Here is a 24,984-nt window from a genome sequence, read left to right as displayed (position 1 = left end):
GTTATAAGGCATTTCTCCCGCCTTCCTAACTTGCCTTTGTGGTGTAGTGGTCAGCACACTGAGCCGTTATTTCAGACTTCCGTGGTTCGATTCCCAGCGAAGGCGTTTCCTAATTTTTCATCTCTCCGGCTTTTTCCTATTAACCTAATGTCTCTACAAGGTGATCCGTCTCCCTTCGTTAAGCCCCTGATTGCTTTATATGTTGCATTTTCTACCTTTATGTTTCGTTTTCATTCTCTTAATTCAACCAGTTTTCTTGTTAATGCAATTATAGTGTCGAACTTATTCTTCTCTGCAAATTTTTCTTCATAGAAATTGAGAACCAAAACTGTATTGCACAGTCAGCAAAAAGTTATCATTTTCGACTTCCAGTATTTATTTACAGCTTTCAAAATGTCTTTCCTTTTTAACCTAAATTTAATAAAATTTGGTTTTTATTATGCAAACAATTTTTGTCAAAACTTCTCTACCGCTGATGGCTATAATAATTCAAAAATTCGAGATAATTTTTACTTTCATAATTTTAACTGATTATAGTATCAGGAATTTTTTCCATAGAATAAAGACTATTAAGATTACATAAATGTTATTAAAATAAAAAAAAATTACATTAGAATCGAAAATCACGTGTAACCTTTATGAATTTTTAACGGTTTTAAAATTTTGCTGTGAATATTTTTATTGTAGATTGTAAGGTCTTGCATGAACAGTTATTTTATGATTTAGATCTTTACTGTCGCTTCTCTTTCCGTTTCCTCACCAGTATGCAAATTAGACTGAGTATTTAAGCTGAGGTTGTTAGATTGTAAGACAGAGCGTGTTTCTGTCGGTGTGGATGCACATTACGTTTCTCGCAGCTCTGATAGCCTGAATTGTGCAGTCTTTGACTACAAGCTTATATAAATTTTAAATTGACTTTACTTTCAAGTTATCTCGCAGAAGTGCTTTCTGAGTTTATCAAGCACGAGACGTGGTCGTCTATTAAATTTCTGATTTTAATAAAACGGTTGTTAAAACCTTTTCAAGGCTTTGTGCGTTAACTTCCAGACATAGCGATAATTCGCTTGACGTCTACATTATTACTGCTACATTATGCTACCAAAGAAAGGCAAACTCTAAAAGATTATTATTTTGAAATATATACGCTTGTTAATGATGATGCTAAAGTTCACATGCTGAGGAACGGTTTTGTAAACTGATCACTATTTTAAAATTTTTGAAGATGTTTGCAACAAAATAACGGTGATTTTACGCTTTCAGAATTTTAACAATATATTCAGAAGAGCTTTTAATTTTAATGAATGGTGAAAAATTTCAAATTTGCTGTGATATCTGAAATCTATATAATTAAGAATACTTAGTTTCATGGATATTTATTTCAGTTGGATACTTTTTAATATAATGCCTACCAAGAAAGTTCTTCACATGTACAGAAAACTGTCAATAATTCTTTAGCATCGGAATGAAACTTATAAAACGACATGAAAAGGGGTTCGAAAAGGATATACTTTCAGACATAGAACACTTCCGAAATCGTATAAAAACCTTTTTCCTGTTTCTTTAATAGAAACAAGAACAGCAGGAACTATAGCGCTTTAAAAGGACATCGTACAAGTGGCTCTGGACAATTTTAATCAGGGCTTGACACCGGGATGACTGCATTAATCCACGACCACGATACAGAAACCTGCGGTGAGATTATTCGAAAAATAACAAATGCAATCAAAGTATTTTGGGAGACTTCCATTCAAACGCTCAGTTGTATTTAAAAAAAGAATTTCAGACGTGTGTGAAGCTGAATAAAGTTTCCAAGTGTTAGCATAAAATTAGAAAGATGAAGAGGCAGATTCATTCCAAATATTTTCAGAAGTTTCTATGTACTGAGTTCAGTGATACACAAGTATGCAAGAACACACTATTAGAAGACGTCTGTTGCAATCTTCATTGTTACATATATCTTTCATGCTGCATTCAGATTTTTCAATGGACAATGCAGTTGCTTCATAAATATGTCAGATAACATTTGTAAAGCATATAATATTAGCAAGCGAACAGTGTAATTTGCTATGCAATCTTAATAAATTAACCACAAATCAAGAAAAGCGTGATGTCAGGGTTCGTATAAGATGGACAGCAGGCAAAAACATCAATTGATGCAACCCAGACTTCAATAGCGACAGTCTTGAAATTACAAACTGTTTGTTCGTAGATATCGTAAGTTGAAATCGTAAGATAAATTTCTGCAATTACAAAGGCGATTTAAAAGCCATAAAAAAATATGGAGTGCCTTAATAAAGCTTTACAAAGGCCATTTCTTATCAGAACATGGCCATGTATTTACCGCTAGCTTAATTACTACCTAAAACACGGAAAACAGCGGACCAGTTGATTACTTAACATTACCAGCAGAGCTAATCTTTCAGTTATCTTCAGGAAATATCTGATGTGCAAGAAAGATAAGCCTCAAAACTGACTTTTTTTAAAAAAATGTTCGGATCAAAATAATTGGCTTTGATTTTTGATAATTCTTCGACTTAATAGCACGAATGTCATGTTTATCGACCACACTGAATGTAGGTTTACTAACTGCTGAAGACGATTTTATCTGCAGAAAATACAGAATACAGTAACACGATCCAAATCCTCATAAAATGATAAATATTCGTATCATAAAATGATAATAATAGTAGTGTTTGGATATCATAAATCGAAATTACCCTTAATGGATTAAGTATATGCTGTTAATATTCGTTGGTACATAATCTCTAATTGCTATCATTAAAGGAAATCTTTGAACCTTTCTGGACATATGGATAAAAGATTATTATCAATAAGTATTAATTTCACAAGTTTCACAAATATTTCTGACCTCATTTAGGCGTTACGATATTTTATAAGCATATACTAACACTATCAAAATAAAGATGCTAAATATATAGGCTAATCAAAATCACGAAGGTTCAGACATGAAATATGGGTTAATCGAAAGCTTTGCAATACTTTTACAAAAGCATATTTAGTAACAGCTATGCCATGTACGGTAATAACACATTCGACGTTGACGGTTATACAAGTACATTGATAGTTTATTTGCTTTGAACCATTGATTTCACTATTCCGTCTGTAGTTGAGATACATGGGATACAAAGCTAAAATCAAGCTAATTAGAGAGCTTTTCCTGGAGGAGTTTGAATCTTCGACACAAAAGAAAAATTAAGGATTTTTTTCATGCGAAAGTAAAGGGCTCCTTGGAGCCCAGCTCTACAACCATGTAGTTTAAAAACCCACCCCCAGCTGACAGGAACCTCGACGACCAGGTTCTAAACCACGAGTTATAGCTTATGACACCGTACAGGAAACAGAAATAATCAACAACTGTCTTTTGTTTTCATCAGCAATGGGTGGCCGATCTACTAGAAACACTGGCATGGTACAAAAACTAGAAATCATAGATTATCAGGTGCACTGGGCAGCTTACAAAGTATCATGGTTCGTCACTTTTACAATCACGGTTGTATCAACAAAGACTTCCACATTGTGTATCTATACAATGACAGAAAATCAAGTGGAAATGTACAAGAAACTCCTATTAAACCTGAATGATATGTTAAGTATGCAAGAAACATTGTTGGAAGACATCTGCTGCAATTTTTAATGTTACATATACCTTCCACGCTGCATTCATATTTTTCAATGGACAATGCAATTGGTTCATAGATATGTTAAATAGCATTTAGAAAGCATGTAATAGTAGCGAACAAGCAGCGTAATTTCTTATGCAATCTTAAACATTAATCCACAGAGTTCAAGTGTTGAAAAGTGTGATATCAGTGTTTATATAAGTTGGACAGTAGGCAGTGATATCGACTGACGCAGTCTTATGTTTAACTCATAGGATGAATGAGTGCAAAAGATGTTGAATCAAAACCAGCTTATTGAATCTGTTTCGGAACAGGAGCTCTTCGAAGGCAAATGATGTTATCCTGCTGTAATTTTGAGGGAATAAACCGTTAAAAGCTTATTTCAAATGGTCATAGTTCTAAAGCTTTCCTCCATTCCGAACTAGGGCCGTTTAGAAGAAGAAGTGCCTAGCACTGGTGAACAGAACATGAACTTTCCTACAGCAATATACTGCTAATTTCATACGGCTGACATGAAGTAGTAGAAACTCCAACATTATGAGGGAATCGAAGCTGACGCCGCTTTTTGCATATAGCGTGGGCTTTATTTCGTCAGATTATTGCTTGCTCTGACCCAAGATGACTTTGGATCGTGATGCAGACCTCACATCTCAGGCGCATGGAAAATCTGGTGTTCTGGAAAATACGCGGCTTGTCCCAGCAATGCTATGGACGCGTGCAACAAGTTCCTCAGCATTGTTAACGGGGTTTTGTACACCAGTGTCTTGACGTAACTCCAGAGGAAGAAGTCAATGAAAGTGGGGACTGGCGATCTTTCTCGCCAATGCACCAGGCCACCTCTACCGATTCCGTGTTAAGGATAAGTTTCGAATGTAATTTCGAACACCTTCTTTGATGACGACCCTCTGTTTTCGTCCTATTTCTTGCTTTCCGCTGCACTGAGCCATAATAAACATGTTTTCCCACCCTGTTCGTGTCCTTCCTTTCTTGTCTTTTGTGTCGTCACTACCACGCCATGAAAGCGTTTCCGACCATGCATTGCTATGTGTTCTTCCATAGTCTAGATGTCGTCTATCTCTATTGAAAGTTTGTAGCCAATTTGTTGAAACACCTTGCACATAGTGTATACATACTACAAGATATGTATATTTATTTATTTTCGCAGCCGTTGGTCGTAGACGTACACTTTCCGTTAGAAAAATGTTTCAAAAAGCTTTCTTTCTTTCTTGGACTTCTTCTGATGGATGATAATGCGCGACCGCACCGAGCTCGGGTTGCTGAAGAATATCTTGAGGGTCACGGTATGGTCCGGATGAAATGGCCAGCTCAGACGTCAGACCTGAACCTGCTAGAGCATCTTTGGGACTACCTTAGGAGACATACAGGTTGCTGCTTTAAGTCTTCCTCTAAAAATGGGTAGATAAGCTTGAACAAAGACTACTCAGTGTCTGGTCGCTGCTTCCCACTTCACTGACCGACAACTCAATTGACAGCATGGAACGTCGCTGCCGCCAATGTATTGCAATAGGGGTAGACACATTCCTTATTAGAACCCACTTTTGTAATATTACCACCACATGTTTCCTCAAAAAACTCTGATATACTGTTTCTCAAGACTGAATGTCTCTGCCAAGAGTGAAATTTTTTGTTGTAATTCATGTTTGTGTTGAACTTGAGAAACATTCTCTGTCAGATTCATTAAAGAACTGTTTAGTGAACATGTCCTGTAAATTTCTTGTTTCATTGTTGCTTCATTCTCATATTAGACACAAAAATTAAAAATTACATTTTGAATACTCGATGATAACTTTTAGAATAATGAATTTGCAGATACTGTTTTACAGAAATCTAACTGAGGAATAAATGTTCCATTGAGGTTAGTAGCACAAAATCCAATCCTGCCGGCTAAAAATGTAATAAAAGCACACTTTTGGGAGCACTGACTGAGACGTAGAAACGCAGAAATATTGCTGGCGTAGGTACTTGATGCTTAGAGCGTCCATCCATTTTGAAGAAGAAGCAGCTGAGCCGGATTATAAATTCACATTTTGTGGCCACAATTCATTTGGAACTCCAATCGTGCCATTTCCAGAACAATTTTGATACTATTGCGATATAAGCGATCATTGTAGCACATAGATGATAGCAGCAAAGCGTCTGGCCACGAGGAAAGCACAAGCAAAAAGAGAGTGTGCCACAGTAGTAATGCAAAGGAAGAAGGGAGGGAAGCAAAAATGTCAGTTTTTAAGTTTTGGTTTACAATTTATTTGATTGGGCATGAGATATCTGCATTAACGTAAAATCGCATGATTAATTTTAATGACGAAGTTTAGACTTCGAACGAAGTTTAGCTGTTTTTACAAAGAAAGAAAGTCCCCGAATTAAATAAGAGGTCATAAGCAATTAAATTTAGAAGTTTGCTTTCATAATTTTTTATCTTACGTATATTTATGTATATTAGAACAACGGTTGAGAAAAGAAAAACTGGGTACGGACTTTTGTGGACATGGCGCGCGTGTGTATGCAATATTGTTACTGTTATTATTATTGTTGCTATTATTATTATTATTGGTTATTATTATTATTATTGGTTATTATTATTATTCAAACATTTCGCTTACTATTATTTAACCATATTAGGCATATTACTACCCAAGGAATTGTGTACATTGTCTATTTGCCCATGAATTCACACAGGGCTCCTGACTACAGCATGAGCTACCTATTTGTCAGTTCGGCTTTACAGAGTTATTTTTAACAATAGTAAATTAAAATGCTTGCTTTACTGTTGGTAAGAATTTTATCCGAATGTATAACACAATATCGTATAAAACATTCTGCATCTGTTACTGGCAGTTAAAACAATCCATTTAAATTTAATAAAATAGAGTTCTTCCACAAATGCATACTTTTAACGGTTAATAAAAAAATGTTTTGGTCTCTTACGTTAATCCCCCCTCCAAAAAAAAATTAAAAAGAATGAAAACATATATAGGGTGCTCATAATTTAATAAAGTTAAATTGAAATGTAAATTTGCGAAGTAACAGGAAATAATTTTTGTCGAGTGGAAAGAATTTCGTTTATTCAAATTTTTGGAAACGACAACAGGGTACTTGTTTGTTTATAGACCAAATAGCGTCGTGCATTGAAAAAGCAATGTTCATTCTCTGGTTATGGGGAACGAAATATTGGAATACAATTACAGGCGATTCCGACATGAGTTTAATAAACCTCCACCAGCGGAACAATTAATTAAAAGATGGTTGAAACAGTTTCGAGAGACCGAACATGCTCTTCATAAAGACTGTTCAGGTAGGTTAAGCGTCAGTAATGAAAATATTTCCTGTATTCGAGATGTGTTTGTGTGCACTACTAGTAATCCATTCGCCGTGCCAGCCTGCCAAACAGGAATTCCCAGGTCGACTGTTCATAACACTGTTTATGAACGGTTGAAACGCAGCTCGTATAAACTGCAGATTTGTCAACTAATGAAATCTAACGGTCGAATCGTTTGTAAGGAATTTTCTGTAGACATTCTTAATCGTATCAGTAATGATGATAAATTTTTTGAGACCATCGTATTCAATGATGACACAATATTTCGTGTTCAAACATGAATGTTAATGTTCATAGTCAAGCATTCATGTACAAACCTTCTGCAGTTACGTCGATTAATCGACATAACTGCAAAATTTGAGTATCAGAAAACCGCATTTTGTAAGAGAAATTGAGTAGGATAGTCCTTCTGATTAACGTCAGATGCGCATTAACTAAAAACAAAGTGATTGGTCTTTCTTTTCTCGGAATCATCAATTAATTCGAATGATTACTTCGATATACTAAGATTGTTTTCAGTACCGCAATTAGAACAAAGCCAAGCTTTTTTTTTTTTTTTTCGAAACAGGATGACGCCTCTGTCTTTGGGCTACACATGTATACGTATTCCTTGATATTATTTTCCCAACTCGTCGGAATGGTAGAGGTGGACCAGTTTTATGGCCCATTCCATTGTCCGGACGTCCCACCAATCAACTTCTTTTTCTGGACAAAGTAATGCTGCGAATGTCTGAAGACTTAAGAAATCGCATCACCAAAAAAAAAAAAAAAAAAAAAAAAAAAAAAAAAAAAAAACTACTGTGACTCCAAAAGTTATTAACAGCCTGAGGGAAAATCGAGAACAGAGTTCATATGCTTCAAGCAACTAATGGTGCTCATGTTGAAGTGTAATAATATAAAATTCTTTGAAGTGCTAAGTAAATTTCAGTCAGTCATTTTTTCAGATCTCTTATTCTATATAATTTAAAACATATCTTTATCCGGTGAATAATTATAGACACCCTGTATAGTCGAAAAGGTATCAGTTTAAAAGAGTTAAATAATTATAAAAATAAAAGTAAAAATTAATAAAAGTTAGTATCCACCACCGGTAAATATTGCCTTGAATTGACTGATAGCAAAGGGAACATGGAGTAACAGCATCAGATAGTCATGCACCATTAAAAATAGGCAAAGAAACTCGTGCAAAAGAGGAATTGCATTACTATCAGTAAAAGCCCATAGTGCAGGAATGTCCAAAATCTATGTAGTGATATCGAACTGAAAATGAGTCTAATACGGAATATGGTACCCACTCCCAGCCACACAAGTTGTGCAGTGTGACGGATAGTAGGCGGTTGAGAAATCCCTGTAGCAGTCGATTCCACTCCTGCATAAAGACAGTTTTCAACTCTCGAATAGTTCTCGGCGGGAAATGGTGAGACTAAATTGTTCTCTCAAGAGCGTCCCAGATACGCACAATAAGTTAAGGTCAGAAGATCTGGTTGGCCAATACGAGGCGAATATCCTCATTTTCATCGAACTAATCATCGATCAGCTGGACCCTATGTGGACGAGCGGTTGTTGTCCATTAACACGAACTCAGGACTAACTGCGCCCCTTAAAAGTCAAATATAAGGCTCTAACATCTCCTCTTGATACCTCATAGCAGTGAGGAGGCTTTCTTGATATACATGCAGTTGTGCGCGGATGTGCAACATAATGCCTGGCTAAACCATTACACCTCCGCTACCTAATGATTCTTTTCTCTGATGAGGGAGGGAAGGTATTGTGTTCCAGTCTCTCTCCAGATACAAGTACGCCAAGTATCAATGCTGAGGTTGAATTTCGACTCATCTGTAAAAAGTACGATGCTTCACTGAAGTTTGGTCCAAGGCGCATGTTGTCTGCAGCATGCTAAACGCGCTCTTTTATGTGCTGCAATAAGCGGGACGAAAACAACCGGTCTTCTGACATACAGCTGTATCTCATACAGACTTCGGGCAAATGCAGTCCGTGAAACTCAGATTCTAGTGGAGACACAGAGCTCGCATAAAAGCTGTGAAGCTGTAGCATTTCTGTGTCGCTGTGCTGAAAGTGTCAAATAATGATCCTCATTCGCCGTTGTGGATCTTGATCGACCTTGTCCAGGTGTTCTCGATTATGTTGAGCTCTGCAGCCACCTATGATTACAATTGGCCCTCCTCCAAAGTAACGAGAATTCTCCATCTCATTCCGTCACTCATACCTTTGGGGTTACCCATTTTACTTGATATTTTATAAACCTACGCTTAAGTTACCTAACGCTTGCGAGAAACACGGCGAATGTAGTGAAGGAGTACAAGCCCATAAATCGACGAGCATTCCTCGTGCACTAATATCCCCCTTTACAATCAAAACTTTGCACACAATGTGCATGCATGCTTATGTATTTGAATATTTGCATAATTCTTCCGCTGCATAATTAGTCCCTTAAATACAATATATGTCGTACAAATGAACATAATTTGCAAATTCTCTTAATTTTGCATACAGTGGAATTCCGACCACCTGAAGGGAAATTTAAAATTTCAAAATTCAGATTTCAACCTATTCAAATATTTCCCGAAGTAAGTATAGTGACGTAATAGGAAATGATTAGCAAAATAAGAGGATTTAAAAACAGCAAAAGCTACTTTTCTTTCTCATTACGTAAAAAAAAAAATGAAAAAAAAAAAAAAAAAAAAAAATTTCTGATGTGGCCAGTACACGATATACCGCCAATTCCGAAATAGCAAAGAGCTTTAAGTAAACTATTAGTTCTGGTCGATCGCTTGTAAATAAAATCCACTTTGCTTATAAATTTTATGGTTCATTGTTAACTATAAGCACTAATTTTTTATTCTTCTGTTCTCCCATATAATGAACATTGTAATCTAATCAACTCTTCATGTGAATGTAGAAAGCTTAAATATGGAAAGTAGAAGTTTCAATACAAGAATTATCGTGCATGAAAAAAAAAAAAAATCGTCACACATTTAGACACACAGACAGACATAATTGTAAAAGTATGTTCTGAGGACCTTTATTCGTGCTTATTCACTGGAAACTCACTGTCGAATTTTTGGAGCGAAAACATTTCCTCCCTTACCTATGCAGGTTGGCGGGAGGCAAAAAGCCAACATAAAATAGTGACGAAAAGGAAGAATTATTAAAATTAGTAAAAATTATCAAAGTTTCTTTTGAGTGATAATATCATAATGTGCGTTACTTTCGAAAAACATGTGTTTCATGTTGAACTTTGTAAAAATTTCTTCTCAAAAGCCCTCTTATCATTAACTCGAGTACCACCGATTATATTAATAAATTAAATACCATTTAAAGTATAAATTCCTGTGATCGTAGCAAATGACATAAAAAATTAAAATTTTCATTCTTTCTCGCTTTCTCCTAAAGAATTTTCCACCCACAATGCATGCAGAATTAAGGAAAACAAATACACTTTATAATACTTCATCTGGAATTATAAAATTCAAAATTTTTAATTTTATGATAATTTTAATAAAACCTTGAGGCATTTTATAACAATATGTAACTCTTTTATGTTGCCTGTATTATGAAAAGGGATTATAAAAGTTCTACAAATAATTTTCACCAGCATAAATAATCAATAGTAATTATACACATCTAAAAAATATGAAGTAATAAAAATTGTACTTACGTGTTCTTAGTATCCACTGCGTCTTTCAGATGAGACAGTTCTTCTAAAGTCAGTAATCCAAATAATTTCCTCGTGTATCCAATGTTAATCGAGAAGTAAACTCATAATCTGAAGAAATGTACATTTTTCATCAAAATACAGAATCATAGCAATAAAGATACTCCAGAAGTCTCTTAAAGGAATGCTAATAAATGAAGGTCATCAATATGACCAGTTACGAAAATTGGTTTAATCTTTATTAGATAAACAAAGAATGTACTCTAAATAAATCCTCAGTTTAATCATATATGTGTGTGATACCATTATTATTATAAAAATAAATTTCTATTTTATATAAATACTATTTTTTATCAGGTTCAACAATTCGTCCATTGATATAATTTACAATCGTTAATTATTTTAATAAAGCCAGATTTACAGAGACATCTAGATGCGGAAAGAATCGGATTCGATTAGGGACAGTACTAGAATCTTTCCTTTGATTAACGCTAGTAACGATGTATAAATACGCATTTGAAACATAATTGGTCCTCTCATTTTTTTCGTTACTTTTTTTGCGCTTAAGATCTCTTAAATTAATTGTATATCGAACTTTTAGAATATATCTATTATTTTGGGAAAATATTGAATTGGTATATAATTCATTAGTTGAGTACTTTAACAAAACATAAAATAAGTTGCAAAATGCAAAATTAGGCTAAAACAGACTTAGCCTGGAGTAGATTTAATAAAAAACTGTACGGATTTTAAGAGCGATTGACGTAGGTGCCTCTTTTTCAAGAAAAAAAAAAAAAAAAAAAAAAAAAAAAAAAAAAAACAAATAAAAAAACTGTACTAAATGAGCAAAACTCTCCTGCTTCTGATAAAGAAGTCCATCGTCCGCGAAATCGATTTGTACAAATATAGTGCAATCTCCTTTTTTTCCAAAAATATTATCTATAAAATCTGAATACAGATATTTTGAAGTAAATCCCTTCGACATAGTATATAGAACAGTGCACTTTGCGAACATTTCTCATTTCATGCATTCAGTGATTATAAATTCAATGATATGAGCTGATTCAATGATATCAAGGTGCCAGAAATGTTGATTATTATAACATAACAAAGGCGTTAAGAGCTTCAATTCTTTTAAATTATGAAAAATTAAAAAGTAAATTATTACTTATAGTTTAATGCTATTAAAATATATATGTTATTTAATTAAAAGTATAAGTAATAATTAAATGTACTGTGAACTTTCCTATGCCGACCATCTTTCTTATGTGACTACATCTGAAAGTGGGAAATGTTTCAGAGAACGTGAATGAATAACAGTATAGGCCGTAACATCTGAAGGGTAACCATGAAGGGGGAAAAAAAAATTTACAGTACGCCCAAAGGGGCTTTTTTAATATTTTGTGTGTTACCTTTATTTATTAAATATCATGTTCTTCGTACTTAAACCATAAAATTCAATTCAACAGCAATATCGCAAAATAATTTTAAAATGAGCATATCTTCAGAATTTCAGATACACAAACACGCGCGCTGGAGATAAAAAGGCCCCCCCCCCTTACAGTGTTGTCATTCCTCGCTTTGAAATCGTAGAGTTTGTCAATCAAAAATTCTTTAATGTTTGACAAAATATGAAATAGATAATAAAACAAATTCCAAATTAGGGCTTCCAGATTACCATATTCGGTGGAGGATTACGTTATTCAAAATTTCATGATTCTAGGTATCGTTGTGTTATGACACTACGAGAAACATATATACATTTATGCAGATTTTTCATTAGTCCAAAGGGGCTTTGTCCCTGAAGGACTATTGTTTTCGTTTTGCTATTTTGAGTTGAAAACTTTAAAAGGCTGCATCACTTTTCAAATCGTTGCCCCCAAATACTATCGCCTTGTATTATATTTGAAGAAATTAAATAATGAAGAATCTGCATAAATGTATGTTTCTAGCATTGGGATAAAACAACGGTACTTAGAGCCATCAAGTTTTGAATGACGTAATCCTACTGCGAATATGGGCATTTGAAAGCCCTAATTTGAAATTTGAAATTTGTTTCATTTCCGATTTCATATTTTATAAAACTTTAGCGAATTTTTGATTAACAAACTCAACCATTTAAAAGCGAGCAATGGCAACACTCTATGGGAAAAAAAAAACATTTTTATCTCCAGCGCGCGAAACTGTATCGGAAATTCTAAAGATAGGCTCATTTTAAAATTATTTTGCGACATTGTTGTTGAACTGAATTTTATGGTTTAAGTGCAAAGAACATGATATTTAATAAATAAAGGTAACACACGAAACATTAAAAAAAAAAGCACCTTTGGACGTGATTTAAAATCTGAAATCTTTCAGATTTTTTTTTTTTTTTATTTAACTTCTTTAGATATAAGAGAGTACTGTAATATTTGGTGACAACAATTTGAAAAATGAATCAACGCAAATTGCCAAAACGAAGTTAATAGCCCTTCTGGGCTTTACATTATCTTTTTTTTCCTTAAACTAAAGTGGTCTTCTTAAACAGGATTCGCTGTTTTTATTCATACTGTACATTTAGTAAATATTTGTGTATATAAAAAGAATTTATAAGAATTCAATTTATAAACACTAATATTTAACTAAGTAGTAGTGAAAATCAAGACTGCCACTCCTTAAAATTAATTACATTATCTGCTAGTAAATTTACATTTCCTCCTAACGATGAGGCATTACGCTATTCCAACTTCATCTATCACAACTGTAACATCAGTTAGCAAATTACATCTTTTCCTAAAGTCGGAGAATTACGGAACTCTAATGTTGTTTATTACAACTGCAAAGGCAAAAATATGAATTTATTTTGCATTTGAGAATAGTTAAATTTAAGATAAATCAGTAATACCGATGCCAGTAGACAAACAAGGTTATGCTCTTTCCGATACTCAAGTTCAATGACGTCACTTGATTTGTGAAAGTGGGAGAAAAGAAGACAAGGGAATAGTTGCTTTTGACAAACTATGAATCAGGAACATCATACGCTGAAATATCTCGTCGGGAAGAGCAAAGCTAGTGGTACAGCAACTATCTGTCATGTCTATTGGATTGGGGAGATGTTAACATTTTATTAATAATTAAGTTACAGACGGAAAAATGCAATACAAGTTAAACATTAGAAAACTCTCCAAATATTGAAATATGAAAAAATAACATTTATATGCATACTTAATTATTATTTTAAAAAATAAAAAAATCTTAGCTCGTGTTACATACCAAACACGCCGAGAGCACGTGTTCTCCCTCAAACTGAATATTCTGCTATTCTTATTGTATTTGGCAGTAAAAAGCACATGAATTTTTTTAAAACGCAGACTTTCAAATGGGGGGATAAATTTGAAATTCGGAAGACATTTAAAGAAAAGTTTTAAAAACGAAGTATTCAATTTATAAACAGCAATATTTGACCAGACATATCAGTAACAAAAATCAAGATCTGCCATTATTTGAAATTAAGTACATTATCTGCGTAATGTCATTAATTACAGCGTACGCGCTTCTTTAACATTGCCTTTTAAAAGGTTAATACTTTTTAGCAGAAAAGAAATTTGGGCATAAAAACATAAATAATTGACTAAATATCTGGCTTATTCTCAACAATACAAGTTTTCACACCTTTTAATAAAAACGGAATTGTTATATTACCATCATGAAGCGAACATACAGGTGCATTTTGAAGATTTTCGGCTCTTCCGGTTGTCCCAGTTAGATGAAGTAGTGAGCTTTGAATGCCACTGCATAAACCAAAGCAGCTTTTCAGAACATTTGTAAATGTTATAAATCTTGAGCCTTGCGCGACTGCTTCCTCTTTCCTTAGAAAGAGATTATAGTTTTCCTGTGTCTGGATGTCTTATCGCCATGGTGACAGCAGGCATACTCAAGACAATGATATCTGAAGGAAAGCTAAAGCTATTTGACACAGTGCCTTTACCATGGTGTTATTGCTGCAAGACGCTCGCCAGCTTCTTTAACGCCATTTAAAAAACACAAAGTATCATGATAATGCGAAATGTGGTAACTTTTAATTCTGCTAAAATTGCAAGATTTACAAAGCTATACTTCATTAATTGGTAAAATTACATAAAAATGTAATTTTCTAAAAAAGTATGACTTTATTTTACATGAAAACTGTAAAACTATCAACTGTACGTAAACTTTTCGGAGCTAAACGATCAAAGTTCAAATTATCAAACATATCTGAGTTCAAATTATCAAAACAGATTTCTGATATTAAGAGGAAAAAGGATGGGCTGCGAATAGTTATTCTATAATAGTAATTACATACGCTGCAATAAAGTTCTTAAATTCTTGCAAGAACAAGTTATCTTTCTTTATACAGTGACAATGAATATATGAAGTTTAACTATTATACAGTGACAATGAATCATTAAATAGTTCAAATCAATAAACTGTCAAACTAATTTTACAGCATTTCTGACTTCTACATACAGTGAAACTTATTAAAATCAGAAAATATGACATTTTAGTTAACCTAAAAATCAAGTAATTTAAGAATATACTAATAGTATTTTTTAATGTCGGATTACAATAAATTCACTTTCAGATTTTTAAGAACTTAAATTAAATTTAATAATTTTTATACAGATTAAAATTTACTCAGCTTTCTCTAAAATAAATTACTATTAAATATTTACATTAGAAAAAGCAAAGAATCATAAATTTGTATACTACATTATTTAGCATCATTCCTTATTTTCAAAACAATAGCTCTGTTTAATAATTTTGGAACTAATATATTCCTTCCTTCCAACACAAAATACTGAATAAACAAAAGGATAAAAAAGAAAATGTTTAAAAGCAGTAAATAGTGACAATTAGTATTATAATTATTAATAAATAATGGTCGAACAGAATAGCCGATTCATTCTTTTCCATCAATATTAACTCAAAATGGTTATTAAACACGATTTTGAACCGAGCCACTTTAAATGCGTTATTTCATTTTCCTTTTGAGCCTGTTGCCATTCGGCGAAATGTAAGATATTTAAGTTTAAAATTTAATCTGTTTATAGAATTACATTATATATTTTTTCACTTTTCAAATATACAGAAGATATATAAAGATTCTCATGTTAGTCTCAACGTATATTCATCTAGTATTCTATAAACTGTTTCGCTATTCCTCTTGGGCAATCTCATTTGATAATCCTTACTTAAAAGTGTATTAAATTTTAAAAGAGCCTTTTTGGTCTACAGTTAAAATCTTAACCCTTTCGGAATTTTTTTTTTTTTTTTTTTATTCATCAGATGGCGATTTTCTCGTTTTGCTTAAGGTACATTCGATATAATATAATGCTGCGCATATTCTCTGTTGCTGCTCAACTAAGAAATCAATAAAATAATGGCTTATTCCTTTTTTTAAAAAAATCAACGTTAGTATCAACGAAATTCCTTATTTGCCCAATATTTTCAAAATTTTTGCGCTGTTTGGTGCAATCGTATTAAGAGCTTCAGAAATATGATATTATGCCTTTAAAGCTACCATATTTGGAATGCAAGTACCACAGACAGCATTTGCTTCCTTATTATCCTGTGGAATCCATTCACATGTAGAATAGTCATGGGTCTTGCCCGGCATTATCTCATTTTAAACTTTATAGTAAAATCAGCCTTTTCAAAAAGTCTTTGTAACAATTCTTGTTCTAATACGACTCCATAAATGACTCACCATTGCAACATATACATGATTTTTCTAAACAAAAATATTCCTGAATCCTTTATTACAGAAACTGTAGAGTTTGTTTATGTAATCACGGGCGACCACTACCTGCCAAAGAGAAGAGATACCCGAACTTATATTCAAGTTATATATTATGAGAAAAACTAAAGAAATGTCTGTGAAGCCAGTCCTTTAATTGGAGTTCAAGCTCCAGTCAAAGTACTAGGTTCTCCGACCTCATCCACTCAGCCGTCGATGAACAAAACTTTCCAGATGAGAAAATGTTTTAGGAACTGAATGCAGTTTGGAATTATTTATTGAATACTGCAAAAAAATAATATTTTAAACTCGAAATAATTTAATCGTTTCGCATCTAATTTGAAAAAGATATATCCATTCTCTTCTTGAATCGTTTCACTGGCGGTTTAAATTTAGTAAGGCATGAAATAAATTTTTCGTTGTTAGTTATACTTTAAATGCCTGTTGTTGAACATAAATAATTAATTTTAATATTTTATATAGCCACGCATTGCTTTCCAAGAATTCTGTGAAAAAAATCCGCTGTGCGGGGGGGGGGGGGAGCGGAAAGAAGAAAGCATGGAACCTAGAGAACAGAATTTAAATTAATAAAATATTAACAAAATAAGAATTATTATGAAATGATACTCAAAAGTGCCTCAAATCAAGAGAGTTTTAGTTATTTTTATCTGAAAACATCTCTTTTAAAATGCAAATTTTTCTTTTTTTTTTTTCAGGGCGAGGGAGGAGGATACGATAAGTCATCGGATATCCCTGCTTAACTTAAATTACAATATATAACATGTATGGTAATTCATTCTTTTTTTTTAACTGCGATCGAAATATTATTAAGGGTTATAATACGAGGGCTATCCAGAAAGTAGATTACGTTTTGGAATAAAAAAATAAACAAAGTATAGGAAACAAATTTTATTATATACAGATGAAAGTCACACTCAAATACTACTTTTCTACATAGTCACCATACAAATTAAGGCATTTATCGTAGCGATGTACGAGCTTGGAAATTCCTTCGTCGAAAAATTCGGCCGCCTGCGCCTTCAACCACTTCGTTACCTCTTCTTGCAGCTGTGCGTCGTCATCAAAACGCTGCATAGCCAGCCACTTCTTCATTGCTGGGAATAGGGAATAGGTCACCCATGTTTCGTCACCAGTAACGATGCGATCGAGTAAAGAGTCACCATCCTTATGGTAAGCGTCCAAAAAGTTCAACGCTGCAGCCATTCGCTGATTTTTGTGGTCCTCTGTCAAGATTTTTGGAATCCATCTTGCACAAAACTTGTGGTAACCAAGCTTTTCGCTGATGATTTCGTGCAACAAACTTCGCGAAATTTGTGGAAAACTCAAAGAAAGTTCCGTTATTGTGAAATTTCGATTTTCACGGACTTTAGCATCGACTTTTTCGAGAAGTTCGGCGGTCACTATGCTGGGTCTCCCACTTCGATCTTCGTCGTGAACATTGGTTCGGTCATTTTGAAATCTTATGACCCACTGACGCACTCCACCTTCAGTGATAATGTTGTCCCCATACACTTCACGAAGCTGCCGATAGATTTCTATCGGTTTACAGTTTTTTGCAGTCAGAAACCTTATTACTGAGCGCACCTCGCAGCTCGCGGGATTTTCAATTAACGCAGACATTTCAAACCGTCACAGTATCTGAACGGAGCACAGCACGAACCTCTCACTAGCACGGCTAGATGCAGACTGAGCTGCGCAACGCTCTGACCCCAAGATGGCCGCGCTAGCCCCGCCCCTAGCGGACACAGACGGAAACGTAATCTACTTCCTGGATGGCCCTCGTACAAGATAGTATACACTTTAATTAATACTGCGTAAAATTACATAGCCTAAGAATTATTGCTCGATCACAACTATTAATGGTTTAAAAGAATTCTGATGAAAAACTTGAACTTAGAAATCAATAATGGTAACAAAGCATCCATAATCAAGTTACAGAAACATTGTCTCCCTCAGAAATATGTAGATAAACATATTAGTGGAGCCATGTTGATAAATACAGAAAAAGGAAACTAGTCCAGCCACTTAATCATCGTTACACCATATAAAAGAGCTGTCATAATCAGTATCGCTCAATAAGCATGCGCATCTCAAACATGCGCTCGATTATCGATTTTATGCATTAAACGGGTTGGCAATACTGAACCGATTAAACGTTAAGAGATCAAATGCTGTTTCTCTCTCTCTCAAAACAAATAAAAATTAGTAATATAATTTTCCGAGACTCATTCAAGAAATACATAAAATAAAAAATAAAAATAAAAACCTTTCATTAAAAATCCTTTATTCGATAAAACATTTACTCAGGTTTTTTCTAGCCTTGCTAATTTACGAACTGAGATACTTTTTTGAATCATTAGAAAGGTAAAAGGGAAAGAAACATAGGAAACGAGCATTCAGATAAATTGAAAATATAGTTTATAGTATAGTTAAGCATAATTCATTAACGCATGCGTATCAGTATGGTAAATAACGGTGATTCAGTCGATAATTTTTCTGCATCTAAGCATAAGATAATTATTCTACATAAAATTATAATAATAGATATACACACAAGCTCATATTTTTATAAGAAGCTATTTTACAGACTGACAGGAAAATAATATTCACCCTATTTCACAGACAGAGGTTTTGCATTATCTGTGCACTTTTATATATAAATATTGCAATTTGTTATTTATTCGTACATTATGAGATGAACAAGAAAGAAATTTTGTTAGGAGATTTTTTACCTACGCAAAATATAAAATGCATTCAACTTACTCTCTTAACACAATATATATTCACTTCCGAGTCTAAATTTATTCTTCACTACAAAGTTAAAAGTATGTGCATTCTTTTCTTTTCTTTCCTCGTGCAATTATTTTATTGATGTAAATATAAAAAGAGCGACTTAGAAATTTAATTATTTAATTCACAATTTGTGAAGATATTATTATTCCCCCCCCCCAATTTTTATCATTAATTTTTCACTGCCATAACACCATAATTTTTGCTTTTTAAGAATGACACTTAAAATGTAGAATAAAGAAAAGTTTTATTACATATAAAAAATTAAATTACTATATACGAAAAATATTTGGAAAGGTAATTGTTTGAATCAGAAGAGAAACACGCCAAAGTGAAACCTAAAATTAGTACAGAAACAGTCTTGTATTTGCCGTAGATTTAGAAAAAAAAAAAAAAAAAACTCAACCGATTTCGAGGACAAACAGGGCCTCTATCAGGAGTCAGGAGCTTCATCAGTCTTGCAGCTTTCTATACTCCTGATGAAGAGAAGCCTTTTGCCCTTTAAATCGATTGAGTTTTTTTTTTTTTTTTTTTTTTTTTTTTTTTTTTGTCTGAATATACGCCAAATACAAGGTTCTTTACTAATTTTAAGTTAATTGTTTACGCAAAATCCTTCCTCAAAAAATGCCTTTATTGTTACAAGTATACACGGAATTCGTTTCGTTTCATCCTTTTAAATATGTCACAGAATTTTAGATTTCACAATTAATTCTTAAAAAAAAAAAAGATTCAAATTTAAAAATAAATTTGAAATGTTTGCTGAAATTATTCTCCTCAGATTTGAAGAGATTTCCATTTTTATTACATTATAGCATTTACTTAGTAGAAAATTAAATAAAGGTATAGTATTATTATATCTGAAAGAAAATCATAGAATAGCATTCATCATGATCTTTAATTACATAAATCATACAAATTATTTCCTCAAGAAAATGAATAGCTCGTGATACAAAAGAGTGTATCAGTTATGATGAACGTCTTCGCGGTGTACTTTAAGCCAATTTAAAATTACCAATTCATTAAAATAAAACAAAACAAAAACAGATACTCAAGTTAAAATTTCTGATAAAAACTTAGTTTAATCTATATTCTACATTAATTTTACTAGATACACTTATGATGCATTTAAATAACAACAGTTAATAAGTACAGATGCAAGTTTGTAAATAAACATATTTCTAATATTCATCAATAACTGCTCTCTCCTGTAGAACCGTGTTGAAAATTTTCATATGCTTAATAATTTTATATTTATGACTGTTAAACGATAATGATAAATTACGGTAATAACAAAGTAGCTCCCGGTGATCCTTTCATATATTTTAGATATTAAATTAGGATTATTTAATACATAAATTAGAATTCTATCCACCAATTTACAAAATATGCACAATTATTACAAAGGCTAAATAATAATAGATTATAAGGAAAAAAACAAGAAAGCTCACTAAAACGGGTTCATATAAAAATGTCCTACCGTCTTTTCCTATTCCTGTGACATGACGAGCTGCTAAACAACACTACCTACACTCAGCGTATCCCAAATCATACTCAGGGTGGTTGCATAACGGCAGCTTTTCTAACCTCCCTTTTCCTTCAAGGACCTTTCCCTTACGAGCATACTTTCTCCAAATCTGGGAAAAGGCACCTGAACAAAAAATGTATACCTGCACGCTTTTCTGCAGGTCTCGCTGCATCCCACCCAGCACAAGAAAAGAATCCCGACCCCCTGAAAAGAAGCAATAATCCCCTAACGGTCCTATTCTGCCCATTGAGTGCGAAAAAGATACTGCTGTATGGGAGAGGGTAGCTTTTTCGTTTTAACCTATTGCATTTTTGTCAAGTTGAATAATAACATCAGTTTTTATGCCGCAGCCATTGTATGGCTATTAAAGATTTATTTAACCTTTTTCTATGAAACGTAAATGATCAGTGAATCCATTTGTTTTCTATATTGCTTAATGCAAAAGAAGATTTAGGCATAAAAAGTATCTTCAAATCACCTCGGTAGGGGTCGTGGGCTAGCTCATATTTCATAAAATTTCATTTTGAATTGTTTATCCATTTGTTTTATGTAAAATAAATAATTATATTAAGAGGAAAATCAGTTTTAATGATAATGACTCAAATTTCATAACTAGAATGTAAAAATAACTTTTTTAGGCAAAAATATTTTTTTAAGTAAAAAATTTATATCAAATTATAGCGAAGCGTCACTAAAAAGAAATACTGAAATTCAGATGCAATTACGAAAATCACCAAATTAAAATATTCCTGATAAAGCACAGAATTTTTAATACTTATAAAATTTCCAAAATGACTACTCATCAAAAGAAAATCACATTGCTAAGAAAGATAAAATATTTTAAATTGAAAGCATTCTTTCTCTATATACTCTTTTAGATGGTTATACTCTTTTAGATGTTCTCTCAGTTTTGGGGCCTGTATTCTTCTTGTGAAGTATTTAAGCTTTGCACATAAAACACAAGAATTTAAAACACATATTTTGAAAAACATTTATTAAATTTCTAAACATAGTTTTAAGCCAAAAATACAACCAAATCCATTAGCGTCTTAAACATCTTTTCTGAAATGAAGAAAAAGTACTGCACGTTAATTTGCGACTTTATTAAAATTTCATGTGTAAGCAGGGAAAAAAAAAAAAAATGTAATTTTCTTCAGGGTTACATAATTTTTATTCATCTAACCATTAACTCTCTATTACTAAAACAGAACTAAAGATATTAAATGTTTTGTTTCATTACAAGTAATATTTAATTTTTCTTGAAAAGAAAGAAGCAGTTAAAAAATCATTGCCGTAAAGAAACTGATAGGATTTAATTGAGAAAAAAAAATTATTTAAAGAGAAGGAAATTAAAGGCTATTTAGGTAAGACGCTGATCGTAACAAAGGATTTATTAAGAAAATAAAGATATGCTTTTACTCAAAATATAGATTAATTAGTAATTTTCAAAGTAAAATACAAGTTAATCTCCTAAAAATCGTTAGTAAAAAAATTCACTTTATTTAAAAACATAAAATAAAATAATCAGTGACTAGTTACTTTAATTTTACAAAAGCAAAAAATATTCCTTGAGCTAATTACAATTCAAAAAAGTTTTTCTGAATTCTTTTTGTGAAATAAATTTGTTACTTAATATGAAAAAATAAGATAATTTCCAAAGTCTCAAAATTTGACGTTCTAAATTTTACATTCATTCATCCAAATAATTTTTCAATTAAAATTAACATTTAAATAAGAACACTAAATTTACTTAGTACGCGCTTTTTTATATATTTAATACATTGATTTAAATTTAACATAGGGAAATATTTTACTATTAAAGTGGGTAAAGCAAAACAAAAATTTATTTTCTATTTAAGAAGTTATAATATAAGAAGCATATAACAAGCACGATCAGAATTTAGGATTTTGTGAGCTCTTGTTTTAACTCTTCGTATTACCAGGCTGGTATAAGTCGTTGAAGGATATCCAGTCGTTGAAGGATGTCGTCTTTCGTCAGCATCTATAAAAGATTAGCAAAAATTAATTAAATATAAAAATGAAAACAAACAGAAAGAAAAAATAACTTACATATCATTTACTTTCATGCATGAAATAATGCATAATTTTCTTACTATGCAAATTATTTTCAGTAATTATTAAAATTAAGGAATAAGTATTGCATTTATTATTCTTGTAATAAGCATATTAATTTTACAGATTCAGAGCATTCTTCAACAGTTCTCAGAAATACTTATTTAACATAAAATTGATATTGCCGAATGCAATAAAAGAGGGGAAGCACAATTAGATGTTATAGCAGTCCCATACACAAAATTTTAATGTTCTACGGCTAATCGTTTTTGAGTTATGGAAGATGCATCCAAATGAAATAATTCCTTTCGAATCTATTTTAAATTCATTTTACAATCCGTTTTGGGAAAAAGAGTACTTTTATTCTGTGTGTACGTACAGACATCACGCCAAAAATCGTTCAAATGGGTTAGGGAACAGTTAAAATGGATATATCAGTTGAAATATAATACCCAAAATTTTTCGCGATTACAATACTTCCTTTGCTTCGCATAAGGAAGTAAAAAGAGACGATTTTCCTTTTTCAGAAATTCATAGTCAATTTAGATTTTTACGTTTTTAATTTTCATTTAATTATTATTTAAATTTTCGCATTCCGTTTTCTATTTTTATTTATTTATTACAGTATTATTTATTTATCCTGTTAGTGCAATAATATACTTGAATAAACCTTGCGGTATACTTTATGGAACAATAACAGATAAGAGTGTTAAAAAAAAGACACACACAACACGCAGCGCAGAGCGTGAAGATGAAACCAATATTTTATCAGTATCAAACTGTATCGACTTAAATCTCCATACATTTATATAAATATGATCTCAAAGTATACTTTTGTCTCCCTTTACGAAACAGCAAATACTAATACAACATTTTAGAAAGTGCCACAGTTTTCAGAAGTGCAGTTAAGTATTTGATGAGCAGACTTTGATTTCAGTTGCAACAGTAATATAACTGGCTTAATGATCACATAACTGTATATATCTGAAATCAGTTTCTTCTTGCTTTGAAAGACTATGGACGATTTTCTGAAAGCAATTACTCACGCTTTAATTTTTCAAATGAAACATTGATCTTAGGTGTAACATTCGTAACTGAAACAGTGTTTCCCATTAATAATTTCTTAATACACAGAGTGTTCGAAACTCTCTTAGGAAGTTTATTTAGATCTGGGAAATCTTGAAACAAATATTATTTCGTAGTTCAGTATATGGCGGGGGTACACGTCACCATCATCATTCATAAAGCGGATTTCATAAGGGAAACATGGATCATCAAACGAATGCGAAGCTCATGACATGTATTCAGTTTAGGGTACTGCCTAAAGAAATGAAAAACTTCCTGTTCCCGTTAAATTGTTCGGTGAACTGTTTGTTAACAGTTACATATAGAACTTCAAATATTTGCAATTTTTGCTGGTGTGAAACTAAAACATTTGATATAAACATACTGTAAACAGCAGCAAAATAATGTAATACTGCTGTAAATGAAAACGTTCCTTTTTATTTTCTGTTTGTCATATGTAAAAGAACTTCCCGATCGTTTACGTATGCGCCAGATAAAATTTCCTACCGTTATTAACGAGTGTTTGCTAAATGCAACTGCATTAGTCTCCTTGCTCAAGGATATAAACCATCTGCTAATAAGGAATATATGCGAAAGTGGAGCATTTTTCAAGGGAGATTCGGCTACTAACAATATTCTTTCCACACAGATTTGCATGAATGTCGTATCTAAATTTTTATGGAAGTATTTGAAACATTATCTGATATAATATTATTTCAAAGTACTCTAAGGAAAGAAAATATATTGGTATGCATTCTATTTCTAAGCACAGATAATATGGTGGCATAATATGCTGCACAGTTATAAGCTATTTCAACAAAGATCCCTAAAAGTGTCATAACATGTATAATAACTATCATTACAGAAAAATACAAAAAAAGTGTAAAACACAAAGTAAATCTGGAATTTAAGATTAAAAGAAAAATAATCCATAAACTAGAACAAACAGAATGAATTGGGAACTAATCACGATCGGATTATCTATATATCGTGCCTCAAAACGCCTCTCAGGCTGATAATTGAAGATGATAAACTCGTTGTTATTTTTTGGAGACGCTCACAATTTTTGGTACAATAAATGCTCATTACTAAGGCTAGAAA

General features: G+C 32.4%; 1 protein-coding gene and 1 long non-coding RNA gene across 51 annotated transcripts in view; both read right to left on the bottom strand.

Moving 5' to 3' along the window:
• LOC118206075 (uncharacterized) overlaps window positions 1-14,543 on the bottom strand; it is a 35,657-nt gene extending 21,114 nt beyond the window's left edge. The window contains exons 1-2 of the long non-coding RNA XR_004761124.2: window positions 14,336-14,543; window positions 10,658-10,765 (exon numbers count right to left, since the gene is read on the bottom strand). This is a non-coding gene — a long non-coding RNA (uncharacterized LOC118206075). The remainder of the gene's footprint in view (window positions 1-10,657; window positions 10,766-14,335) is intronic.
• A 7,179-nt stretch (window positions 14,544-21,722) lies between these two features.
• LOC118199817 (uncharacterized) overlaps window positions 21,723-24,984 on the bottom strand; it is a 458,327-nt gene continuing 455,065 nt past the window's right edge. For all 50 annotated transcript variants that reach the window (XR_015042679.1, XR_015042642.1, XR_015042670.1 and 47 more), the window contains one exon: window positions 21,723-22,747. Coding sequence is in view for 1 of the 50 variants with exons in the window: in XM_085822154.1 (XP_085678280.1) it covers window positions 22,608-22,747 (140 nt within the window). In the remaining 49 variants the exon portion in view is untranslated. The remainder of the gene's footprint in view (window positions 22,748-24,984) is intronic.

The sequence above is a fragment of the Stegodyphus dumicola genome, chromosome 8, assembly GCF_044657685.1.
Source record: "Stegodyphus dumicola isolate Sdum_Otavi_A_Nest chromosome 8, ASM4465768v1".
NCBI lineage: Eukaryota > Metazoa > Arthropoda > Arachnida > Araneae > Eresidae > Stegodyphus > Stegodyphus dumicola.
This window is presented reverse-complemented; position numbering and strand designations above follow the sequence as displayed.